This window comes from Lepidochelys kempii, chromosome 18 (genome assembly GCF_965140265.1).
Source record: "Lepidochelys kempii isolate rLepKem1 chromosome 18, rLepKem1.hap2, whole genome shotgun sequence".
Taxonomy (NCBI): domain Eukaryota; kingdom Metazoa; phylum Chordata; order Testudines; family Cheloniidae; genus Lepidochelys; species Lepidochelys kempii.
This window is the reverse complement of record NC_133273.1, coordinates 10,753,286-10,775,885: the sequence shown is the minus strand read 5'-3', so window position 1 is coordinate 10,775,885 and position 22,600 is coordinate 10,753,286. Positions and strand designations below refer to the sequence as shown.

General features: G+C 49.8%; 1 protein-coding gene across 1 annotated transcript; it reads left to right on the top strand.

Moving 5' to 3' along the window:
- Positions 1-1,488: 1,488 nt before the first annotated feature.
- On the top strand, positions 1,489-21,890 carry EFHD2 (EF-hand domain family member D2). The gene is made up of 4 exons (XM_073317181.1): positions 1,489-1,850; positions 15,608-15,755; positions 19,770-19,904; positions 20,517-21,890. The coding sequence occupies exons 1-4, from the start codon at positions 1,537-1,539 to the stop codon at positions 20,649-20,651; spliced, it is 732 nt and encodes a 243-aa protein (XP_073173282.1). The 5' UTR covers positions 1,489-1,536; the 3' UTR covers positions 20,652-21,890.
- The last annotated feature ends 710 nt before the right edge of the window (positions 21,891-22,600 follow it).

Below are 22,600 nucleotides of genomic sequence, written 5' to 3'. Positions count from 1 at the left end.
CTCTACACACACCAGCTAATCCATTGTCCCTCCCTGCCTACAGCAGCCTCATAATCTCCCAGGGCAGATATACCATTATTACACACAGTATGATCATAAACACTGCAAGGGAGTAGATAGCTTGCAAATCTGTGGTGTCTTCCATTCAAGGATCTCAAAACACAAATTAAGGGGGAGAAAGAGACACACACACACTCTCTCTCTCTCTCAGTCTGTCCCTGTTTAACAAGCAAAGGCCAGGCACAGAGACTTTAAGGGCCAGGGCCCAGATTCACAAAAGTAATCAATGGAAGTTAGGAGCCTAAACTACCTTTAAAAATTTGGCCTTAAGTGACTTGCCCAAGATCCCATAGGAAGTTTGTGCCAGAGGCAGAAATAGAATCGGGAGTCTAGTCTCCTGGTTCTAGCTAACTACTCGACCCATGGTTCCCAAACAGCAGCCATCCATCAGACCCTCAATGGACTGCAGCAAGCTGGCTGGTCTAGTAGTGCTGAGTGTTCTCCTTGTTTCCATCCTTGTTACTTTGTCATGTCAGCCATCGCAGTAGCTGCCAGCGGTGTTCTGGCAGTGGGAGGGAAAATGGTTCATGCCAGCACCAGTGGGAGGGAAGGGGTGTGTTGGCCAGTATCTCCTTAAGAGGTGGGCCACTTTATGAGACAGTTTAACAACTCCTGGACTAGAGCGTGGGAGTGTAAAAGACTAGCACACCAAGAACTGCTTCCCAAGGAAATGAAACAGCTGGGGGTGCAGGGCATAGGAGGGGGTCGAGAGAATTGCGCTGGTTGCTAAAGTTTGTTCCAGAAGGAAACTCTCTCTCTTTAGGAGGTGGCACTTGGACTGGGGGTGTGTCAGGAAGAGGGGCAGCCTATTAGCCTCCCCTGTTGGTGTGTGTCCTGCTGCAGCCCCTGGGGCTGGCCTGTGCTGGGCACCAGCCTGAGTCTGTCTGTCCTGCACTGTGCACCAGCCTCACCTGTCTGTCTGACCTGTGCCTCAGCCCCTGTCCTGTCTAGCCTGACCTTCCTGTCTGTCTGTCCTGCACCGATCTCACCTGTCTGTCTGTCCTGTGTCCCAGCTCCTGTCCTGTCCAGCCTGACTCTCCTGTCTGTCTGTCCTGCACTGTGCACCGACCTCACCTGTCTGTCTGTCCTGTGCCCCAGCCATGTCCTGTCCAGTCTGACCTTCCTGTCTGTCTGTCCTGCACTGTGCACCGACCTCACCTGTCTGTCTGTCCTGTGCCCCAGCCATGTCCTGTCCAGTCTGACCTTCCTGTCTGTCTGTCCTGCACTGTGCACCGACCTCACCTGTCTGTCTATCCTGTGTCCCAGCCCCTGTCCTGTCCAGCCTGAGCCTCCTGTCTGTCTGTCCTGCACCGTGCACCGACCTCACCTGTCTGCCTGTCCCGTGCCGCCCCCGTGTCCCGCCCCGCGCCTGGCCCCGCTGTCAGTCAGTGGCGGCGGGTGGGCGGCGCCGGCTCCTCCTCTGGGCCCGTCCCCGCTGCTGCTGCAGAGTCTCGGCCGCGCCAGCCGCCGCGCACCATGGCCACGGACGAGCTGGCCAGCAAGCTGAGCCGCCGGCTGCAGCTGGAGGAGGGCGAGGGCGGCGGCGGCGGCGGCGGCGGGGGGCCCGAGGGGCAGAACGGGGAGGCGGCCGCGCCCGAGCCCGACGGCCCGGAGCCCCTGGGCGGCGGCGCGGGCGATGAGCTGAGCGCCAGGCTGCAGCGGCGCACGGAGCTGAGCCAGGGCGGCGGGGAGCTCTCGCCCGGCGGCGGCCGCAAGGTCTTTAACCCCTACACCGAGTTCCGCGAGTTCTCCCGCCGGCAGATCCGCGACATGGAGCGTCTCTTCCGGCAGTGAGTGCCCGGGGGGTGCCCGGGGCCGGGGGTGCCCGGGGGGCGCCCGGGGCGGGGCAGGGAGCTCCCCGGCGGCCGTGCAGGCTGGAGCAGTGAGTGCCCGGGGGGTGCCGGGGGGTCCCCGGGGGGCGCCCGGGGCGGGGCAGGGAGCTCCCCGGCGGCCGTGCAGGCTGGAGCAGTGAGTGCCCGGGGGGTGCCGGGGCCGGGGGTGCCCGGGGGGCGCCCGGGGCGGGGCAGGGAGCTCCCCGGCGGCCGTGCAGGCTGGAGCAGTGAGTGCCCGGGGGGTGCCCGGGGTGCCCGGGGGGCGCCCGGGGCGGGGCAGGGAGCTCCCCGGCGGCCGTGCAGGCTGGAGCAGTGAGGGCCCGGGGGCGCGGGGGGTGCCCGGGGCCGGGGGTGCCCGGGGGGCGCCCGGGGCGGGGCAGGGAGCTCCCCGGCGGCCGTGAGGCTGGTGCCCGGGGAGAGGAGAACCAGGGAATTGAGCCGCTCCCCACCCCGGCAGCCGGTGCTGGGGACCGGGAAAGCGACCCCCCCCCCCCGTAAAGTCCGGGGGAGAAGGGGAGACCCCACCCCACCCCCTAACCACACACGACAGGGCGTGGATGGAGCCACTTGCAACCACTGAGTGCCGGGGGGGAGATGATGGAGATCCTCCTCCCCAGCCTCCTTCCTCTGGGCAGAGATACCTGTCTCTCTGGTTGGGGGACTCCAGCCCCTTTCCTTCCCCTCCTGAGGAGCAAACCCAACCGCTTCCCCATCCTCATCGCCTGCCCCGGGGGCATCACTGACCTCTGTCTTGGGGGGAGAATTGCCCCTGAGACACTCCTCTGCCCCTCAGGGCATCACTGACCTATGCACAAGTGGGGTGTAGTTCAGCTTGCTTCTGGCAGGCTTAGAGATGCCACTCTCAGCCATGTGACGCTGGAGGGAGTAGGAATGGTTACATTAGGAGCATGAGCAATTCCCCCTTTCCTCCCCCAAAAGACTGCCAGACTTAGCTGCATTAGAGAGGCTGGGCTTTTGATTTAAAGCAGGGTGTGCAGTGTGCCTGTGGATAGAAGAGGGAAAAGATCTCTGCACAAACTCCCCCCTCCTTTTAAGCGAGTCTGGCAACGGGTGTGAAGCCTCCAGACCTCTATAGAAGAAGTTGATCCTGCACAAGAAAGCTTAGTGGTGTGAGGGTGATTAGCGTTTCTGCTGCATGCTGAGATAATACCCAGTGCTGCTTTTGTAATAGTTATAGTTTAGGGAATCTTGTTCCTTTTTTTGTCGTGTGTGTGTGTTGCAAGTTCCACTTCCAGAATTGGAGGTGACTTGCTCTTGTTTTGGATTTAACAAGAAAATCCTTCCATCTCTTCCCAACTAACCAAGCCGGGCCTGTGGCATTATGGCTTTGCAGACATTGCTCTTTTCCGTAGAGTTAACAGAAAAGAAGGCAACTTTAGAAAAACCTGACATGGCAATAAATTTCACACATCAGAGCAACACTTCCTGCTCTATTAATTTCTGCTGTATTCCTCTTTTTGGTTGCTCTCCATTCAGTCCCTCCTGAGGCTCGCGCTCTGACAATTACTGTACTAGCTTGCTTCAAATAAGTTATCAGTAGTCGCTAACGGCAACTATCAGGGAAGAAACCTTAGAGTTGTAGAAATTTCTCATGGAAACTGAAAAGAAACGTAAGTTTTGATCTTCTGGAAACATAAGAATTCTGCAGGCTGTGGGTTAAGTTACAAGCTGCAACATTAATAAGTAAAATAGACTGGATCTCCTCTGTAAAAATCGGTTGATCTATAGCTTGATGTACAGACATTACCTTCTCAGTGTAACAAGTTAAAATTCCGGGAATACAGATCACATTAATGGGCCATGTAGTCTGGTATCCTGCCTCTGGCACTGGCGAGCACCAAATGCTTCAAAGCAAAGTGGGAAAATCCCATAATGCGCCTGGTCAGTTGTGTAATGCTTTGAGGGCCCATTCTTGCACCACTGCTGGGAGTTTTATTGTTGGCTTCGATAGGGGTAGGAACAGGGATGAAATCGGTGGAAAGGATGCTGCTCTGTGTATGTTACTACCATCAATATAAGGGCCTGTCATTGCTCTTTAAATCCTGACCTTTCCTGCTCAGCTGCTATTTTAAATTAGCATCCAGCTGAGACATGACATATGTTGTTAGCCAATTATTTAAACAGTGTTTAGCTAAATCAGTCTAGGAACAAATATTTAGAGAGTTTGAGTGTGTTAACTAGAAAGGCTGCACTAAAAAAACATAAGGATCTTCAGGGCAATGGTCCATAGACTCTTAATTGAGCTCCATACAGGAGTAAGTAGGTGAATTTTAATGGCCTGTGATATACAGAAGGTCAGACGAGATGATCTAATGGTCCCTTCTGGCTTTAAACTCTGACACTGATTTAAAATAAATGCAGTGATGGAACTAAGGGAGATGCTATTGGAAAACAACACGTTTCCTCATGTTTACAAAATCTGAAATTATACTGGAAACGCTTTGTTTGAATAAGTTACTTTTCACTATGATGGGCCTTTTTTTTAAAATGTTTTTCTGCTGGGACATTAAAAATGGACTAGTTCTGCTTTTGTTTTTATGGTAAGTTCCGAGTCAATTTCACTTCCAGATACTTTGCACTGGCATTATTCTGCTGCATTGTTTTGGAATGTTTGTTTGGGGATTGTTAATCTGTTTCCCCTGAAACTTAAATTTTTTCTGGCTACAGAGATCTTAATTTTGGACCAGTGCTGACCTGTGTTTGTTCTTTTAAAATTGGAGTGCAACCCACTGCTCAGGGATAGGCATTGCATGTGGCAGTTGAAAATGAGGAAATGCCACATTGTTGGCCAAAAGCTGCGTCTGGCCATATTCTGGCCCAGCTCTAACGCCTACTTCTGATTACAGAACTACAGAGTGAGCAGTTTCTACACACTCAGCTCATTTGTTCTAACGTTACTTAGTTGAACACACTTCCGAGCATTTTGCTGCAGCATGAGGAATGAGAGTCTGTGTGGGAGCTGTAAAGCTAGATTGCAAAGTAAAGCCAAGCAAATTGCATTCTTATGGATCAAGCCAGGGCCACTGGCATAACTTGGATAATTAGCAAAATCTAGAGAATTCTACCCAAAACCACTGGCAAATCCAGGTAGCCAGAATACCAGTTCAGCTTACTTTCTGGATTTGCCTGTGTTGTCTATATATTGATGAAAACTAGAGCAGTGGCAATCCCTGTCATATTCTTGTGTTAATTTCTCTGTATCTGACTTGTTCTCTGAAGATTTTCTCATTGGTATAGATGAATTTGCTGCTCCTCTTTTGCCACAGATGCCTTTTTTTAGTGACAAGACTGCCCCCGTTCTGATAGCGTTAACAGACATTTGGTAGGTAAAATATGAGGGTCTGTGGAAAGTTTTTCTCCATTGAGGCCTGAGATGTATACTCGCCCCGTGGAGCCTAGTGGAATCAAAGAGTCATAGAGTTCAAGACCAGAAGGGACAACCAGATCATCTAGTCTGACCTCTGGTATATTACAAACCACCAACAGCACCCAGCACCCTCACACTAAACCTAACAACCAAAACTAAACCACAGCACCAGCGCCCACAGGAGACTAACCTGTTATTTGCCACAGTTAGAGAACAGGAGGGAGCAAGGTGCTCCAGTGCCCAAGGCCACCTCGGTGATAGGGAAGTGATTAATCATAGCATGAGGCATTCAGTTTCTAAATGTGTATTTGTACTAAGGTTTCCAGAGCTCACTTTTCATAGTCCCTGGGATAGTTCGTGTGAGTAAGGGTTACTGGTCTGGGTCCTGAGATCCAGCATTACCCAGACATTTTGTTATTAGCGGCTTTGTAATCTGCCTCTGTGTGCTCTCCCTTGTTCTTCATTTTTAAAACCTACTGAACGGACCGTTTCTCATTCTCTCGCCCTCCTCCTGCTTCCCTTTCAGGGTATTAACACGAGGTGTGATTCAGAGCTTGTCAAAGTCAATGGGAAGTGTCTCGTTGACTTCCTTGGTCTTTCGATCAGTCCCTCAGACAGTGGCTTATGTGTCGCATTGAATTCAGCAAATTGCTACTTTTTAATCTCTTGTAGTGTAGCTGTGCTGGCCTGTAGCAGAGCTTGCAAAGCCCGGTTGTGTGTGTAACAGAACCTAAGGGACCCTGACTTCATCCCCCACTTCCTAAGTCAGTGTGAGGCATTTCTGTAGATGTCCAGAAGGGAAAGCAACAATTAAAACATCTTGTAAAATGAAAAGGTTGCAGAAGTAGTGCTCTGCCCATGAATATCCCTTTGTTAAGTTCTGCTTCTCCCCTAACCTTTTAAAGAAAAACAAAAGTTAGCCTTAAATTATTTCTCCTTCCTAGTCACCAGAACCACATAGGTAAAGATTTAAGTCAGTCCACCTCCAAAGCTGTGTTAGCTTGTTCCGGCTTTAGAGGTTTTACTTCTCTTCCTTTCATGCTGTTTTTTCTAGTTCTGCTTTTCTCCTCCAGTATATGTTTGCAGGTTGTTCCTCTTCTACCCCATTGGCTTTCTTCTGAGTTGTGGGGTGTATTTTTGGTTCTGTATTTATTAGCTCCTGTTCAAAAGGCCACGTTGCTATCAACATACTTACGTTTAGTTCTGTAAGTTTCAAATACCTTTACACTTAGTTTGAAATGAGCTCACTGCTTTCTGCAGTCTTTTGTGTGCGTGTTTCTCTCTGCTACAGCAATTAAGTGTCTGTATAAGGAGACCATAGAACCAGAGGCTTAGAAAGACACAGGAAATACAGTCATCTGCTTCTGTAGTATAGGTCAGTCACATATTTAGTCGTCTGTCTTCCCTGAAGCAGCTGTGGTAGAGATCTAATCAGTACTTGTTTTCCTACGGTATAATATATAATGTCAGACAAAATGTTGCTGAATTCTGTGCCATGCTCTCTTCCTGAAAGGAGTTGGCAGATTGGGGGATACTTCTTCCTCAGAGAAAGAAACGGTCCATCGCCTCCTATCCAGCACCTCTGATTGCAGCCCCGTTACTTCCAAGATTCTAGAATCTTGGCATCTTCCAGATTCCATTTACACAGGCTTTACATCCCGAATTCTAAAAATCGTGCTTGGTTGGTGCCAGTGAAGATAACCCGGTGTGGATGGGGTTAAACCAGGGCAAGGACATGCTGTCTCTAGCTAGGAGCCTGGTTTCAACATAGTTCGTCCTTGTCCTCTTTGCCTGGTCAAATCCTTATTCGATCTGTTGGCGCCAAACTGGTAAACATGGCTGTTTTAAATTATGAAGGGTTCCTGGGACGGTCCTGTTTAATGAGGCAAAGAACTGGGGAAGACTAAGTAACACAAGCAGGAAGAGCTTGCTAGCAAAGAATTTGAAGGAGCCATTGACTGACCCTTCTGACACAGAAATGCTCTAATGATGTTTCTTTTGAGGTTGCTAATAATGGGGTCATTTACCACTTAGCCAGAGATTAGGGGCACAATTAAAGCCTGTCTCCAGGAGAGGTAATCCCCCTTTCCAAGTTAGGAAGCTGAGGGAATTTGCAACACTGCAATAATTCATCCACAGGGTGTATTTAATGTTATCCAGACAGAGGCTTTGTTGAAATGCTGCACTGAATTGACCCCACTGATTTGGGGAAGAGGAAGGACTGAGTTACATACAGGGCGGCGGGATTTTCAGCAAGAGAGCGGCTACCAGCCCTGGCACGCAAAGCATGAGTCATGCTAGCAAGAAGGGAGATTTTGCTTTATAGCCCAGGCTATCACACTGAAGTTAAAATGGATCCCTAGAATAACTTAAGGAAGGGGAAAAGAGGGGCAGGTGCCTAATTCAAGGCAGCCAATGTACTAGCCACTGAATTGGAGCTGCATTTGTTGCAGTTTGGAGAGAACCCAGTCTAGAGAGAAGCTTTTTTTCCGCCTCCCAAACTGGCTTTGTCATCAGCTACACGTTCAACCAAATGTACCCAGGCTTCCAGGAGACCGTCCTTTCTCCTAATATAGTAGGAAGGCCCACAGACCATGGGGAGTGAGAGGAACCATTGCTGCTCCAAAAGCAAACTGCACCCCTGAGTCACAGGCCGGCGCAGGTTTAGGCTCTGCACTGTGGAGAACCTCTGCTCCCCTCGCATGATAGCTTCAAACATGCCTTATTCGGACCCAGCTCTAGCTCCTCAAGCTGCGATTACAGTGACTGCTTGTGGCAGAGCCTAAACACAACTTCTCCCCCCTCCTCCAGAGGGAAGAGAGTCTTGCTTGCGGTAACTAACAAGGTGGGACAGATCTGTGGATTTTCCTGCTGGAAGAAAGGAAATGATCAGGTGGGCCTGGGCATGTTTTCAGGATCGCCTGTGCTTTGCTGATGGTGGTGAAGTGCCGGATTCCTGCAGCTGGACAGCACCGAGAAATTCCTCTGCCCCTGAACTCTAAGGGCAGTGGGGGCGCTGACTGGCCCACATCTAAGAACCCAGTTTCCCTGCTGGGTTCTTAACACTAGGATCAGAGTCAGCAGCTGAGGTGGCCCCAAGGTACTGCTCTCCAGCTGATCCTAGCTGGAGCTACTGTGGCAGGGAGGGGAGGGTGAGACTGACCCCTCCCAGCCAGGTGGGCCTGGCCCGGCCCTTTTGGCATTCTTGGAGGAGCGAAGCCAAGGGATGCGTGTCTGTCTGGGAATCTCTTCGCTGTGTCCACCTCTCCAACGCATGAGTCCCTGCAGCAGCTCGAGAATCCCAGCCATGTGGATCACTAATTCTCTAGGGGCCTGCGTCAAGGAATTCTGAACAGAGGAATCAAATGGTTCTGTTCAGCGCCCTGCAGAGGAGAAGCCTGACGCCTGTTGCCGCTGGAGCCAACACAATTGGCAGGTTCCTTGGGGGTGGGGACCTGTCCCTGGGTCTGTGTTTCGTGGGTCCGATTTCACTCCAGGACAGCCAGAGAGGCTGGAGACACGCCACTGGGATCTTCGGGCCTTCCCGTGCAGGGGAGAGAGTGTGGCGCGCACAAGTGGTGAAGTCGTGAGTTATACTACGATGTCCGTAATGAGTGGAACAGAGAGACGGCTGTCGGGGCAGCCCCACATTCTCCTCTCTTCTGCTCAGTGTGGGGAACATTGTCCTCTGGCAGCAGACGGCACAAGCTGGGGCTGGATGAATGTCCTGCAGGCAAGATACTTAATGGAAGGCAGTCTGGAACCTTGGCCCACCACCAGTTACTCACAGCGCTAGCTCCCGATAAAGGTGGAAAATGACCAAGCCTTCATTTGTGCTGTAGGGTAGCTCTCAACTTTGGCTAGGAGCGTGGGTGTCGGGTATCGCGAACTGCCCCCCGCTGGCAGCCGGGACTCAAAAGCAGGTCACTGCTCACAGAGGATCAGACAAGGCCCAGCTGAGACTTTCCACCTCCAAACTCCGAAGCACAATTATGAGAATTGCCTGGAGCGTTTTCAGATCTCGCTTTCAGGACTGGAAATTACCCTGATCCAAGGCCTTTGCTCTATTAATCCCTGGAGGAGTGCCAGAAAGGCTCCTTTTGGCTGAGGGACCATGCAGAGATTTAAGGGATGCTTCCTGACGCCCCGTGTCTTACGGAGAGCGGTGTGTAGCCCCGGGAAGTAGCGGGCTCCATTTTTCCAATACTGTGCAAGGGTTGTTTCCGACCCTGGCAAACTGGAAGATTAAACTCTTTCCCCACCTCCACCCCCTGATAGGTCTTCCGGCTCAGGAGCAGATTCACCATGAAACAAACCGAGGGGTGGCACGGGGCCCCCAATGATGGGGGGGCTCCCAAAATGCAGGACAAATATCTGACAACTTGCCCCGAGTCCCGGCGGGTGGCACAGCAGGGCTCAGGCTGGCAGGCTGCCTGCATGCCGTGGCCGGTGGCCCCACACTGCTCCCGGAAGTGGCTGGCGGCTGGCACGTCTCTGCGCGCCCCTCGTGGGGGGGGGGGGGGAGAGAGTCAGCTCCAAATGCTGCCCCTGCCCCAGGCAATGAACAGAGACCCATTGCTCCCCCTCCCCTCCAGGGGCATGCAGAGACATGCCAGCAGCAGGGCTAAGGCAGCTCCCTGCCCGCTCTACCTCCCTCCTTCAGCGCCGCTTTGCTCCTGGAAGCAGCCGGCATGTCCCTGCAGCCATTGGGTGTGGGGGGGGGGGAGGTGGTTTCTGCACGCTGCCCCCACCCCGAGCACCGACTCTGCAGCTCCCATTGGCTGGGAACTGCGGCGGCAATGCCTGCGGGCAGCGGCACACAGAGACCCCCCTGCCCTTCCCCCCGCCTAGGAGTCTCTGACGGAGGCGGGGGGTGTCGGTTGCTTTGGGAGCCATGCCACCCAAGGTAAACGCTGCCCCCTTGTCCTCCTCCTGCACCCCAACCCCCTGCCCCAATCAAGGTAGCTCACTTTATTTTCATTTACTTCCCATTACTTATAATATAGGAGGAGGATGAAGAAAAAAAAGAATGAAAAACGGAGGAGGGAGATAAGAGAGAATGTACTTTTTCTTGGCTGGGTCCCGAGGGGGGGGCCCCGAAAATGAAGCTGCGCACAGGGCCCCACTAACTCTAAATCCGCCACTGTTCCAGCTTCATTTTTGTAGACAAGATGTTGACCTGCTAGTTCTACAAACCCAACCCTTTGTACCATATTGAAGCAAGTGGGGCTAATTGGGGCTGCCATTCAGCTGGATTAGGGGAGTTCAGAACTTCTGAAATCAGGGCTACCCACTCCAGATTGTTGAATTACCAACTCTAATGGTGAGCCAGGAATTCCTGACTTCTGAGCTCAGCTTTCTGACCACGGGCTTCTCCCCATCTATAAACCTGTAAGAATATCTGCCTGTTTCAGAAGGGTGTTGGGAGGATGTCTGCAAAGGACTTTGAAGATGAACAATGAATAAAGTAACTAAAAGAACTGCTGATGGAGAACTGTGCTAGGTGCAGGGATCATCCAGATCAAACATATAAATCGTCTTTCTGAACAAGTCAGCTCAAGAAGATGAAGTAATTCTTGCTGGATGTTGCTGGCATCTACTCTGTCAGACACCGGGTGTTTAGCGTAATGTGTCTGGGATGTGTTAATGACTTAAGAGGAGGGGCTGGGGGAACTGGGGTTATTTAGTGTGCAGAAGAGAAGAGTGATGGGGGATTTGATAGCAGCCTTCAACTACCTGAAGGGGGGTTCCAAAGAGGATGGAGCTTGGCTGTTCTCAGTTTTGGCAGATGACAGAACAAGGAGTAATGGTCCCAAGTTGCAGTGGAGGAGGTCTAGGTTGGATATTGGGAAACACTATTTCACTAGGAGAGTGGTGAAGCACTGGAATGGGTTCCCTAGGGAGGTGGTGAAATCTCCATCCTAAAAGGTTTTTAAGGCCCAGCTTGACAAAGCCCTGGCTGGGATGATTAATTGGTGGTGTTCCTGTTTTGAGCAGGGGGTTGGACGAGATGACCTCCTGAGATCTCTTCCAACCCTAATCTTCTGTGATACTTTAGGGAAGTCAGGGAACTTCAGCAGGTGTATTCTAGGGACAAAAAACGTCAGGGTCTTCAAACAAACTCACTAGATGTCCTTATGAAATTTTTAAGTATGGATATGACTTGAATCTGCTTTCCTAGACAGTCTGCCAGATTAATCTAGCATTTTCAGGGAGAGGGCCCTCATGTTCTAATGGGTCGTTTCCATCTGTGACTTCTGCAATTGTTGGCTGCCCGACAATGATTTCACTGATAAGAGTAGGTATGAAGACTTCACCCTAATCAGAAGAACCTTCTAGTTTATGGACAAACGATTCTGATTCATTAAAGAACAGCAACCTTGTTCTAAACCAATCTTAATAGAGCAGGTAAATGGCGTATCAGCGTAATTGTTACTTTCACTACCAGTGTCTATCAGGTTAGCTGATTCACCAGTTCTCATTGCTCAATAGAAATGAAGTCATTGTTAAAACACTGATCCTGTGGCCATCTCTCCTGGTTTGAAAACCAGTGCAGAGCTACTCTGTGCCTTAAGATACACGTCTCTTGTGTCAACATAGACACGTATATTAGCAGAAATCCTTTGTTTCAGCACAGCATTCCAGTGTCTGGACATCATGGCAGAAAGAAGAATGGTAAATAAGAATGTTTAGGTTATTTATTCCACCCCATTATATTATACATCAGTCTCTGGGTTCAGTCCTGTTGCTTAGTGCTTAGTCTTATTTAGATTTTAAACTTCCCTTCAGAGTTTATAATGATTCAACAACTGAAGTGGATGTGTTTTCCTCCTTCCTTAACAGATGTGCATAGCTACATTCGTCTTGATGCACACACCAGTCCTATATTGAATCTGCCTCTGGAGCACTATGTTTTCTAATTTAGTATTTTTGAATGGATTTAGCGTGATCACTTCATTGGAAATCTCGTATATGCCGAGTAAAGCAAGCACTGAACCTCCTATAGCATGTGCACATTTTACCATGTAGGACTTAAGCAAAGAGGTGTAGGGTGTCGTCAGATAATGATGAAGCAAATTAAATCCACTCAACTCAAAGCACATGTACAGCTGTGATTCCACTTCAAAAGTAGGTTGGCCTAGGCTGAAGGGGGATTATCAAGGCACAGGTCTCAAACCAATCTTCCATGCTTGGTAGCGGTGGCAAGATTTACCTGGAAAAGCTCCTCTTGTACTGCAACAAATTCTTTAGCTGAAGTGGTGCACGCTTCACTGGGGAGAAAAGCATCTGGCGTGTTAATTTCAGCAGTAACACAAAGTATCATTCCAAAAGCATCCACTCCCCCCCCGCAGGGAGCCCTTTAGTGGGGTTGTTAATGCTTAGTGCAAGTGTATTCTAAGCCCCGAGAGTGATGAGCAAATGGAGCACTTGGATGTGTCCTGGAGGGCTTGAATACCATTGCAAACCAATCTCATTTAAGCCAAAAGTAAAACTAGATGCTATAAAAAGACACTCTCGGGTGCCTTTAGTGGTCTCGCACATGCCTCCGGTGTGGAAACACACCCAAAGCCATCTTGAGTAAGCCACCAAAGCACGGCCTGGCTCATCTTAATGCTTGCTATAAACGTTCAGCACAAACATGTTCTGTGATGGGATTTATGGGGCATGTTCACGATGAACCTTGACTATTATTATAGTGGGATATTGACGTCCTTATGGGGAACCCCTGGGCCAGGACACAGTGGATCATAAGCAACACCGATACTAATAATTGTAGCCACAGAGCTCTTACAGTGTGAATTGGGGGCTGCATCTGAGGATGATAAAACTTCATGTCTCTTTATGCACTCCTTAGTGACAGAGAATTCCTAGCCAGAGACGAAATTAAGAGAAGAGTCTGAGGGTGTTTTGAGGTCCATTGGTACATGCCTGGTGATGAGTTTCAATACTAGGTGCTTCCAGCCACATCCTGGCTATCTACATTCTGGCTACTATTTTTAAATACATGTTGAGTCATTGACCTGGGAGACTTTAGAGGAACCAGATCTTCATCTAAAACCTCACAATATCATAAGCCTCTGGGGAAGTGTGTGGTTTCCACTATTCATTTCTTTTAACAGGAAGGTTTTAGACAGCTCACCAGGCAGATCATCTGCACGCTAAGCGGGTGGAGAGGCTTTCCTAGAACGTGCAGACTCTTAATTGCTTCTCCTCCCATCCCGGTAGCTAATTTCATACCTGAATGCGCCATCTCCTCTTCAGAGTGGGAAACAAAATTCCTGCTCCTGAGAGTACTCAACTTGGAGTGCAGCAGCCAAGCTCCCTAAAGATGTGTCTATAACCGGGCTGAAGCCACCAGCTGGAGATCTGTAAGACGACTTTCTACAGCAGGGCTCTGCACGTCTGATATTCACAGCTCAGCTGCCAGGCCTGGAGGCTTGTGCCAAGTCTCTCTCCCTCTCTTCCCCCAAGCCGTTTAAGAGCTAGTGCTTGATGCAGAGTGTACTGAGTGTACTGAGACTGCCAAAGTGCCACCATTCCATCTAGTTAGCTAAATCTGTTCAGTTTAACAAAGAGAAGGTTAAAAAGGTGACTTGATCACAGTCTATAAATCTCTACATGGGGAGCAAATATTTAATAATGGGCTCTTAAATCAAGCAGAGAAAGGGTTAACTCATGATCCCATGGCTGGAAGTGGAAGCGAGACAAATTCAGACGGGAAATAAGGCGTACATTTTTGACAGTGAGGATAATTAACCAAGGCTCATAGTGGATTCTCCATCACCGACCATTTTAAAATCACGATTGGATGTTTTTCTAAAAGCTCTGCTCTAGGAATTATCGTGGGGCAGTGCCCAGGCCTGTGCTATATGGAAGGTCAGACTAGATGATCAGTGGTCCCTTGTGGCCTTGGAATCTCCACTGAAGGAAGTGATGGCCCATTACCCGAACTTCTGCTCACTTTCTAGGGGTGCCCCGATTCTTATCAGAGCAACTGCCGTAGTAAGTTCTGGTGTTGTTTATGCCCCCTGTACAATTTTTGGAACAATAAGTAGAAGAAATATTTTAATGGTGCAAAAAAGCCCACAACCAACCCTGTAATTTCCTCCTTTGTTTGCTTTGTCCTTGTCTGTTTGCAAGCCATTGCACTCTGTACAATCAGTAATGCAATGTCGAAATGCTTCCTGCTCTTGCTTCCTGCCTTGCCCCATTCAGGTTGGCATGTCCCTATGCTCTTTCCACACCCACACAGAGTCTGGTCTTTGTCTTTAGCATGGCATTGCTTGTGGATATTGTGATAAGCTCCAGCTATTGCCAGGGTTGGAGGCTGGAAAGCAAACAGACTCGCCCACTAAGTACAATGAAGGGGCTGAGCTATACCATAACTCTGCACTCAGTGTCAACAGGCTGCATAATGCATGATGGTAGGCCATTAAGAGACAAAAGCAGATCCATTATTTTAAGAACTTATTTTATTATGGACTATGAACTTCCTGTTGTGGTATTCACCTGGTCGGCTTTTGTACAGTGGGGAAATTGTACCATTGGGCAGTAGATCAGCTTCCTAAGCTGGATCTGAATGTCACTAACTGTAGCTCTTTTTACAGTCTGTGTGTTATGTTGCTGGAGAGGGAATTGAAAGTTAGAGCTTCAGGGTCCTGAGCTGGAAAGGGATTGCATTTACTGGGTGTGTAGTTCAATCCCATGCCAGGGGCTCTAGGCAAAGGTCTTCGATTCACTCTCTGCCAGCTGGAATGATGCTTTGTGGAATTATGTTTCTTTTTTGATTGAGAACTAGCCGTTCAGGAGCGGCTGTAGTCAAGCATCAGGGGGTGCATGTATAATACAGAGGGTCAGTACTATCTCCTTGCATCACTCTGCTGGTCTCCTGTACAGAGATGGATTTCACTCTTAGTATGTTATATATGTCCCTCCTGACGCTTTGCTGCATGGCCCTGGGGGAGAGGAGGGTAAATTTCACCCATCATGTGTGATCATGTCTCCCTTGAGTAGCTGCTGCCCACAGAGGATGACAGCTTGCTATTGCTCACAGCTAAGATTTTAGCTAAGCTAACATTTTAGCTCAACTGGGAGAGGCCTGATCATTTGATACTGAAGTCCCTGAGTTCCACTGACTCCATGGTATTTGATGAATCCACGGCATAGAGAGATGGTACAGGTGGGTTTGCAAAGGCAGCACTGATGGGGAGCGATAGGACAGGGCCTTCTAGAAAAGTGCTGATAACATAGAGGCAAATTCACGGGATCTGAATTAGCAACTTCTGAAGGGAAGCTGGTCTCTGTAGTTATTGTTTCTGTCTCCTAGGTATGACGCGGGGAAAGATGGCTTCATTGATCTGATGGAATTGAAGCTAATGATGGAAAAACTAGGAGCATCACAAACGCACCTTGGGCTGAAAAATATGATCAAAGAAGTAGACGAAGATTTTGATGGCAAGCTTAGCTTCCGGGAGGTAAGGCCTTCTCTAGTGAGCAGTATCAGAGTGAGTGCGCCAGGACAGTGTGCCCATCCTGGTTTGTGTGCCCGATCCATGGAAGCACCTGCTCCTCTCCGGGGATACCGAGACTTTTAGATGTTTCTCTTCTCTGCCAGGGCAGGACAACTGCTCCTTCACCTGCTCCCCAGTGATCTTTGTGCCCTCGGTTACGGTGTATAGCTAATCACGCTGCATGTGTCTCCGAGCCTTCCACCACTGAATATCTATGCTGTGCACGTTCAGCCAGACTGCCTTTTGCCCTAGAAAGTAGCTGGCTAAAAGCTCTTCTGATGTGTCTGTAGGCTCCTGTAGAAGGATGTAGATAGTATGGTGATGGGTGTGTTAGAAATGCTTTAGAGGGCTAGATCTGGGTCAGTTTGGAGTCAGGGTGGGTTGAGTCAGTTTCCAGATCCACCAGCCTGTTTCTCCTGCCATAGCCCTAAGGGAATGGCCTCCCAGTCGAAGGCAGGAGAATTCAACATGCGCCCCATATAAATGTCTATAGCAACTGTGCCCTGGGGAGAAGCTTGTGCTTAAATGCCAGCTAAACTGCATTCGGGCGGTTTTACAGCTGGCAACTTCAACCTGGAGGCCACAACGCTGGGCTGTGATTGAGGTTCCCACCTTGCACAGCTGTAGCATCTTTGTGTTACTGTGGCTGGCAGCGTGGGGCTTGCGTGATCTCTCCCTTCGGCCCTGATCCAGCAAGATAATTAAGCACGTGCCTATCTTTAAGCCTCGGACCAGTCCCACTGGCTTCAGTCACCTGCCAAATTTGTGGCTCTTTATTTTTTCAGCTCCCGTGTTTTTAAATCACCAGCATTTCACTAATCCAGGGGCTTTTCTGACTCTGATTTCTTCGGGATCTGCAAAGCTTCCATGACACTGGTGAGGTCAGGTTATACTGGAATTTGTCTTGCGCAACGTGGGCGGGTTTGGCACTTGGGGACGGCGTATAAAGGCTGAGTGCCCAGTCACTAGAGGGGAGGGGGTAAGTGTCAATGTGCGCTCTAGGAGTTTGCTACAGGAAGGAGTGGGCTGCTTCTCAAGCAATTGATAAAGGCCTCTCCCTCCTTCCCACCTTTGAAAAGATCTCTGGGCACCAGGGTTCCAGCTGCCTCTGTGCGGAGCCGTGACTCTGTACCTCCTGTCTGAGCGATGCTTGTGCCATTTTCGGAGTCCCCTGTGGCAGCCGTTGGTCCAGATCTTGGCTCACCCTCTTCCTGCATCATCTGGAGTGTGAATTGTCCCCATTACACGTTAGCTCTGTCAGAGGACCAGGAGGCAGTCTGGCCCCAGGCCCAGTGTCTCTTCGAGGGGAGATGAAGCAGGGAAGGGGGGGAGTTGGCACAGGGCTGCGAATGACTGATAGGGAGATAGGATGGAGAGCGTCTGGTTCTGTTACTCTGTGATGCACTTTTTGCTTCACCTACTACTTTTGGCAAAACCAGTGTTGTTAATGTGAGTCTGGGGACTGGAAAAGAGTCGTAACGCAGCCCTGTGCCCCTCCCCATTCCCTGTCCATCACGCGCTTAAATAAGACAGTTCCCAGGAGACCACACACAATTAACCTGATTCTGCAGGTCTACAAGTGCTCAGCCACTCCTTATTCGGTTGGATGAGAAATTAACACGCCCCACGCCATGTCTTTTTGGCAAGAAATTCCCCCTGGACAATGGAAGGGCAAACAGGGTCACTGCTAATGGGGCTGGATTCCCCGCAAATATCTGTACTGGGTTTAAATCAAAACTGCGAGTGCTTCCTCCATGCAGCCGGTCCCCTCTCACTCTGAGCTGTCATCTCCCCCCTTCAAGAATCCTTCTGCTGAAATTTGAGGTCTGGAAAACTTGCCTGATGGAGAGAGGCTCAGGGAGCTCAGTCTCTTTAGCTTAACAACCAAAGCGTTAAGGGCTGACTTGATCATGGCTTTAGAAGTACCTACAAGGCAAGAGATTTTTCACAGTGGGCTTGTCAGTCTAATAGACAATGGCAGAACGGTCGCTAGAGATTGGAGCTAAACAAATTCAGACTAGAAATAAGGTGCTTTTTTTTTTTTTAAATCAGTGAGGGCAACAAACCATTGGAGCATCTTACCTATGGGTGTGGTGGATTCTCCATCACATAGACTTTAAATCAAGGCTAAAAGATCTGCGCTAGCTGACAGGGTGCTGGGCTTGCTGCAGGGATCACAGGGTGAGGTCTGGGGCCTGCGTTGTGCAGGTCAGGCTGGAAGACGATGGTCCCTTCTACTTAAAATAGATGAAACGTCATAATGGCGTAACGTCCTTCCCCGGTGTCATCTGCTGCACGTTCCTCCCCATCAGTGCTGCCGCCTCCGCTTCTGTGGTCTCCCCGCTTGGCCCCACATTCTGCTTAGGGATGTAAAAGGTTAACCAGTAAGCATTAGGTTTACCCTTAACTGGCCTTACCTGTTAACCACGGCGGTCCCATGCCGGCCAGAGGACCCCAGCTATGCCGGGTCGGGCTGGCAGGAGGGACCCCTGCCAGGCCGGCCAGAGCAACCTCGGTTAACCAGTTAAACAATATAATTTTAACTGGTTAACTTTTTAGCTGATATTTACATCCCTAATTCTGCTATTGCCTTGATGCTTCTGTGTCCCTCCTTCTCTCCCTCCACTTATGCCTTTGCCTCTGCTGTCCATCTCGCCTACAAAATCCTCCTTCCCCCTTTGCCTCTCACGTCCTCGCTGTCCTCGGTTCAGACCCCCTCTCGACACTCTGGCCTAGCATCCTGCTGGCACCCATCTCTGCTCTGGAGCTTGTCTAGGATAATATAAGAAATGGTTAAACCTGCTTTCCCCAGAATGTCTTCCCCTCTTGATGCCCCACCCAGAGGAGGATCGCTATGTCTGTTAGATTGTAAGCTGGCAGGCATTAATATATTCTTCTAGCCGCGAAGCACTCCTACCGTGCTATATGAACAAGGGTAAGTCTAATGGGGCAGTCGTGTTTAGGTTGTTGCATTCCTGCAGATCTCTAGGTCTCTCCAGCATTGAACCTCACCCCCAGTGTAGGACACTCATGCGGACACGCAGCCCCTTGCATTTAAAAGTCTTCCTTCCTTGTGGGAGATTTCCAGTGAGTTACACTGACTGCACAGAGTCCCTGGGATGGCATCGCTCTAAACATGCTTCCTGTGGGAGACGGGCTGCTTGCCTCCTTAAACAGCATCCGTGCAAAAGCACTCCGCTCTTGGGGCGTCGTAACGAAGCCTCTGCAGATCGAATGAAATCCCCTTCTGAAAAGAGAAGTGAGACTTCAGCAGCAAGGCAAAATAATGCACTCAGGGGATTATATCTTCCTGTTTTATGCACTGTCCAGGCTGTCGCCAGCGCCTTCGTTCTCTGTGAGGGACATATCTGCATGCAACCCTGAGCGGCTGGCATTCATGCTTGCTTGCTCTATGCAGTTATCTCAGCACTTGCCCTTAAAATACTCGTGAGCAGATGTGCAGCAGACATGTGATACAGCTCAGTATCATTCACAAGATGAATATTCATGGTGTTTGGTCCTACAGTCGCTAAATAAGATGGTGATGCTGGCCCAGTGACCTAATTTTCAGTGTCTAACCTGTCAGCTTCCCGCCTTTCCTGGTTACACGGCAGTCTCCTGACTCGCCCTCTCATGCTTGATACAACTGACTCTGAACATTTTGTATCAGGCCAGGTCCAGTGGGCAAGACACTGGACCAAGACTGAGGAAACTTGGTGTCTCCCAGCTCTGCCACTGCTGGCTTGGGACACCTTGGGAAAGTCACTTCAGCTTTTCCTTCTCCTCTTCGGTGGTGGAGATTGTGTATGTTCTTCAGGGCGGAGACTGTCCTACGTATCTGACGAGTGCAGTGGGCCCCTGATCTTGGTCAGTAATAAATAACACAGCGGGGAGCAAGTCTCTCTTCCCAGGATTATTCTCTTAGGCCCTCCAGCCAAGTTCCACTTACTGCAGTTTTGTGCCTCTTCCCTCTGACAGTTTCTCCTGATTTTCCGCAAAGCCGCGGCGGGCGAATTGCAGGAAGACAGCGGGCTTCACGCCTTAGCGCGGCTCTCGGAGATCGACGTCTCCACGGAGGGCGTGAAAGGAGCCAAAAGCTTCTTCGAGGCCAAAGTAAGGATAAAAATACAACTTGAAGTCATTTTAGTGCAGCTAGGAGGGGGGCAGGGGGAACACATGAGGGTGTGTTCCATTATCACAAGGTGACGGGTGTTCTGGGCCTGGTAGAGGATTCTGACCATAGTGCTCGGTGTTCAGATGTCCTATATAACCAGTGTGCGTCACACTGCGGTTTACAGAAAGCAACTCTGGAGCCAGACCCCGACCACCACCCGTTGTCGTGCGTTTCCTGTGTGAGCCAATGGCAGCTGCCTGCCCCCAAGGGTAGAGCTTGGCTTGCAGCCTGCAAAGCTGCTGCATGCGGCATCTGCTCTTCCTTGCGAGGCTGCTGAATGACAGCCGGGACAGCAAAGGTGCCGTGGCTTCGCACCTGCTGCCGGTTCACACATGACGAGTTTGGATGGCGACTTGTAGATGAGTCGTGCCCAAAGGGCCGGCTAGAAGCCTCGCTGTTAGGGCCTGATCCCCAACCCACTGAAGGGAGTGGAGAGTTTCCCCTGGGCTCTGCTGGGCTTTGGCTCACGCTCTTTGTGAGAAATCCTGCTGCCAAAGGCCTTGTGGGGTTGGCTCTTCTGACTCCCTTGCCTAATGCGATTGAACTTCCAGGTCCAAGCTGTTAATGAGGCCAGCCGCTTCGAAGAGGAGATCAAAGCCGAGCAGGAGGAGAAGAAAAAGCAGGCGGAGGAGATGAAACAGAGGAAAGCTGCCTTTAAGGAACTACAGTCCGCGTTCAAGCAATGATCAGAGGTTGGCGGGGAGGGCGGGGGGCGGCAGCAGCCCTGGAAAGGACTTCCACGGTACAGAGTGCCAAGGAGGTGCTGAGCAAACCGCTGTCTGGGAAATGTCCGGAATGATTTGTGTAAGTGATGGTTGAATGGACCAATTTATAAAGAACATTTTTTGTCTGTGAATCCAGAGTTGTTGGGCCACCTTCAGGGACAGGCTGCTGATGGTTTTGTTTATCATCCTGTTGTCTTGCAATGTAAATATGGCAAGTGAAGACTTGGCGAGCCGTTTCCCGTTGGTCTGTTAGCTGTTCTGTGACGATGTGTGTCTGCAAATTGGTGGGGGTGTAACTCTGCTTTTAAAAAAAACAAAACAAAACAAAAAAAGAAAACAACTTTCCGTGTGCTCTGAACTCGTGTGTGTTCTCTAGCTGTGAACCATTTTGTAAACCAAACCGTATGATAAGCACTGTGGCTATGCCCCCGGCATTGATTGTACTGCACTCTGGACTAGCATCTCCTGCTTGTGCAGAAGTGCCTTAGGCAGCTGTTAGTGCGCGGGGTCTTCTGGAAACAGTCTACACTTAATGCTTTAAATCAGTCACTTTAAAGGCCCGTAGCTGAAACCGTTCCAAAAATCATCTGGGGGAAAGCCCACATTAAGGCAGCATGGTCAGTCAACTGAATGAGGGATGAGGAGCTGGGGACGCTGAGTTCTAATCCTGCCTCTGGCACTGATTCACTGTGTGGCCTTGGATGAGTTGCTTGAAACTTTTTGGGCCCGTACAATGAGGACAAGGCTACCTCCCTTCATCAGGGGGTGCGAACGAGAAGGTGGATTTTGAGCAGGGCCTGCCTCTCTGTGAGATGCTAAGCACCACAGACTGGTCCTAAATGGTTGCATACACTAAGGGCTCAACTTTTACAATCTGGACAGTTCCCTGAGCTGCCTTTGATGGCAGTGGGAGTTAAGGACTCACAGCACCTCCAGAAGTTGCTTGGCATATTGCTGACTTGAGATCCAAGTGCTGCATTTCATGACGAAGCTCTGCCTCTCTCTGCATTCCCTCTTGATAAACGCTTAGTACTGAGGTGTTAGGGAAAAGGACACAGCCTAGTTCTGGAAGATGCAGCTAGTGCTGGCATAATCTTGTGTATGTCACCTGAGTTGGTTTGTAGACAGTGTTCCCTGTGCAGAAAGAGCCATGGTAGGAGAACGAACGCAGGGGATTTCTCAGTATCAGGCCTAAATATTTTGGTCACCTGCAAAAAGTGAGGGGAAAGCCACAGGCATGCTGGGGAAACTTGCTGAATACAGCTACGGCTCTTTAACAACCAATAAACATTCAGGCTGGAAAAACACCTCTCTGAGAAGTGCTTTTATATGTCTTTTGCATGCACTGTGATCCTTAAAAGAAAGGGACAAACTCTAATCACCGTTGTTCGGTCCTTTCAGGGTTTGTAATGAAACCATACACATAACTAATGTCTCTAACTGCATTTCTGATGAGGTCAACTGGAATGCGCAGAAACCTCCATGGCACTAAGTGGTGTTTGTAATGAAAACCAGTAGAATTGGTTTGTGCCTGCCTGTAAGCATGGAAAGCCCGAACTAACCCTTAATGTCGTCATTCAGATGAGGAAGTGAAGTGTGAGAACAGAAGACTTGACATTTAAGTGTTGATGTTTACTGGAAAAAGTGTTTTAAAAATCCATGCCAATGGTATGCAAATGCAGAGTGTCATGTTCATCCTGAAAAAGTTAATTGCTTGATTGCGTGTAGACCAACCTGGTGTTCTGGTAAAAGATTTTAAGAAGAAACCCATTGGTGGATTTAGAGGCTCTATTATTTTTCATACGGTTATCTGCTAAAAGATTATATTGGTTTCTTCCATTCTTTTACTGCTTTTCTTTAGCAGATGTTTTTACAGATGAATTTAAAAGTTGTTGTTTTGTTTTTTTTCT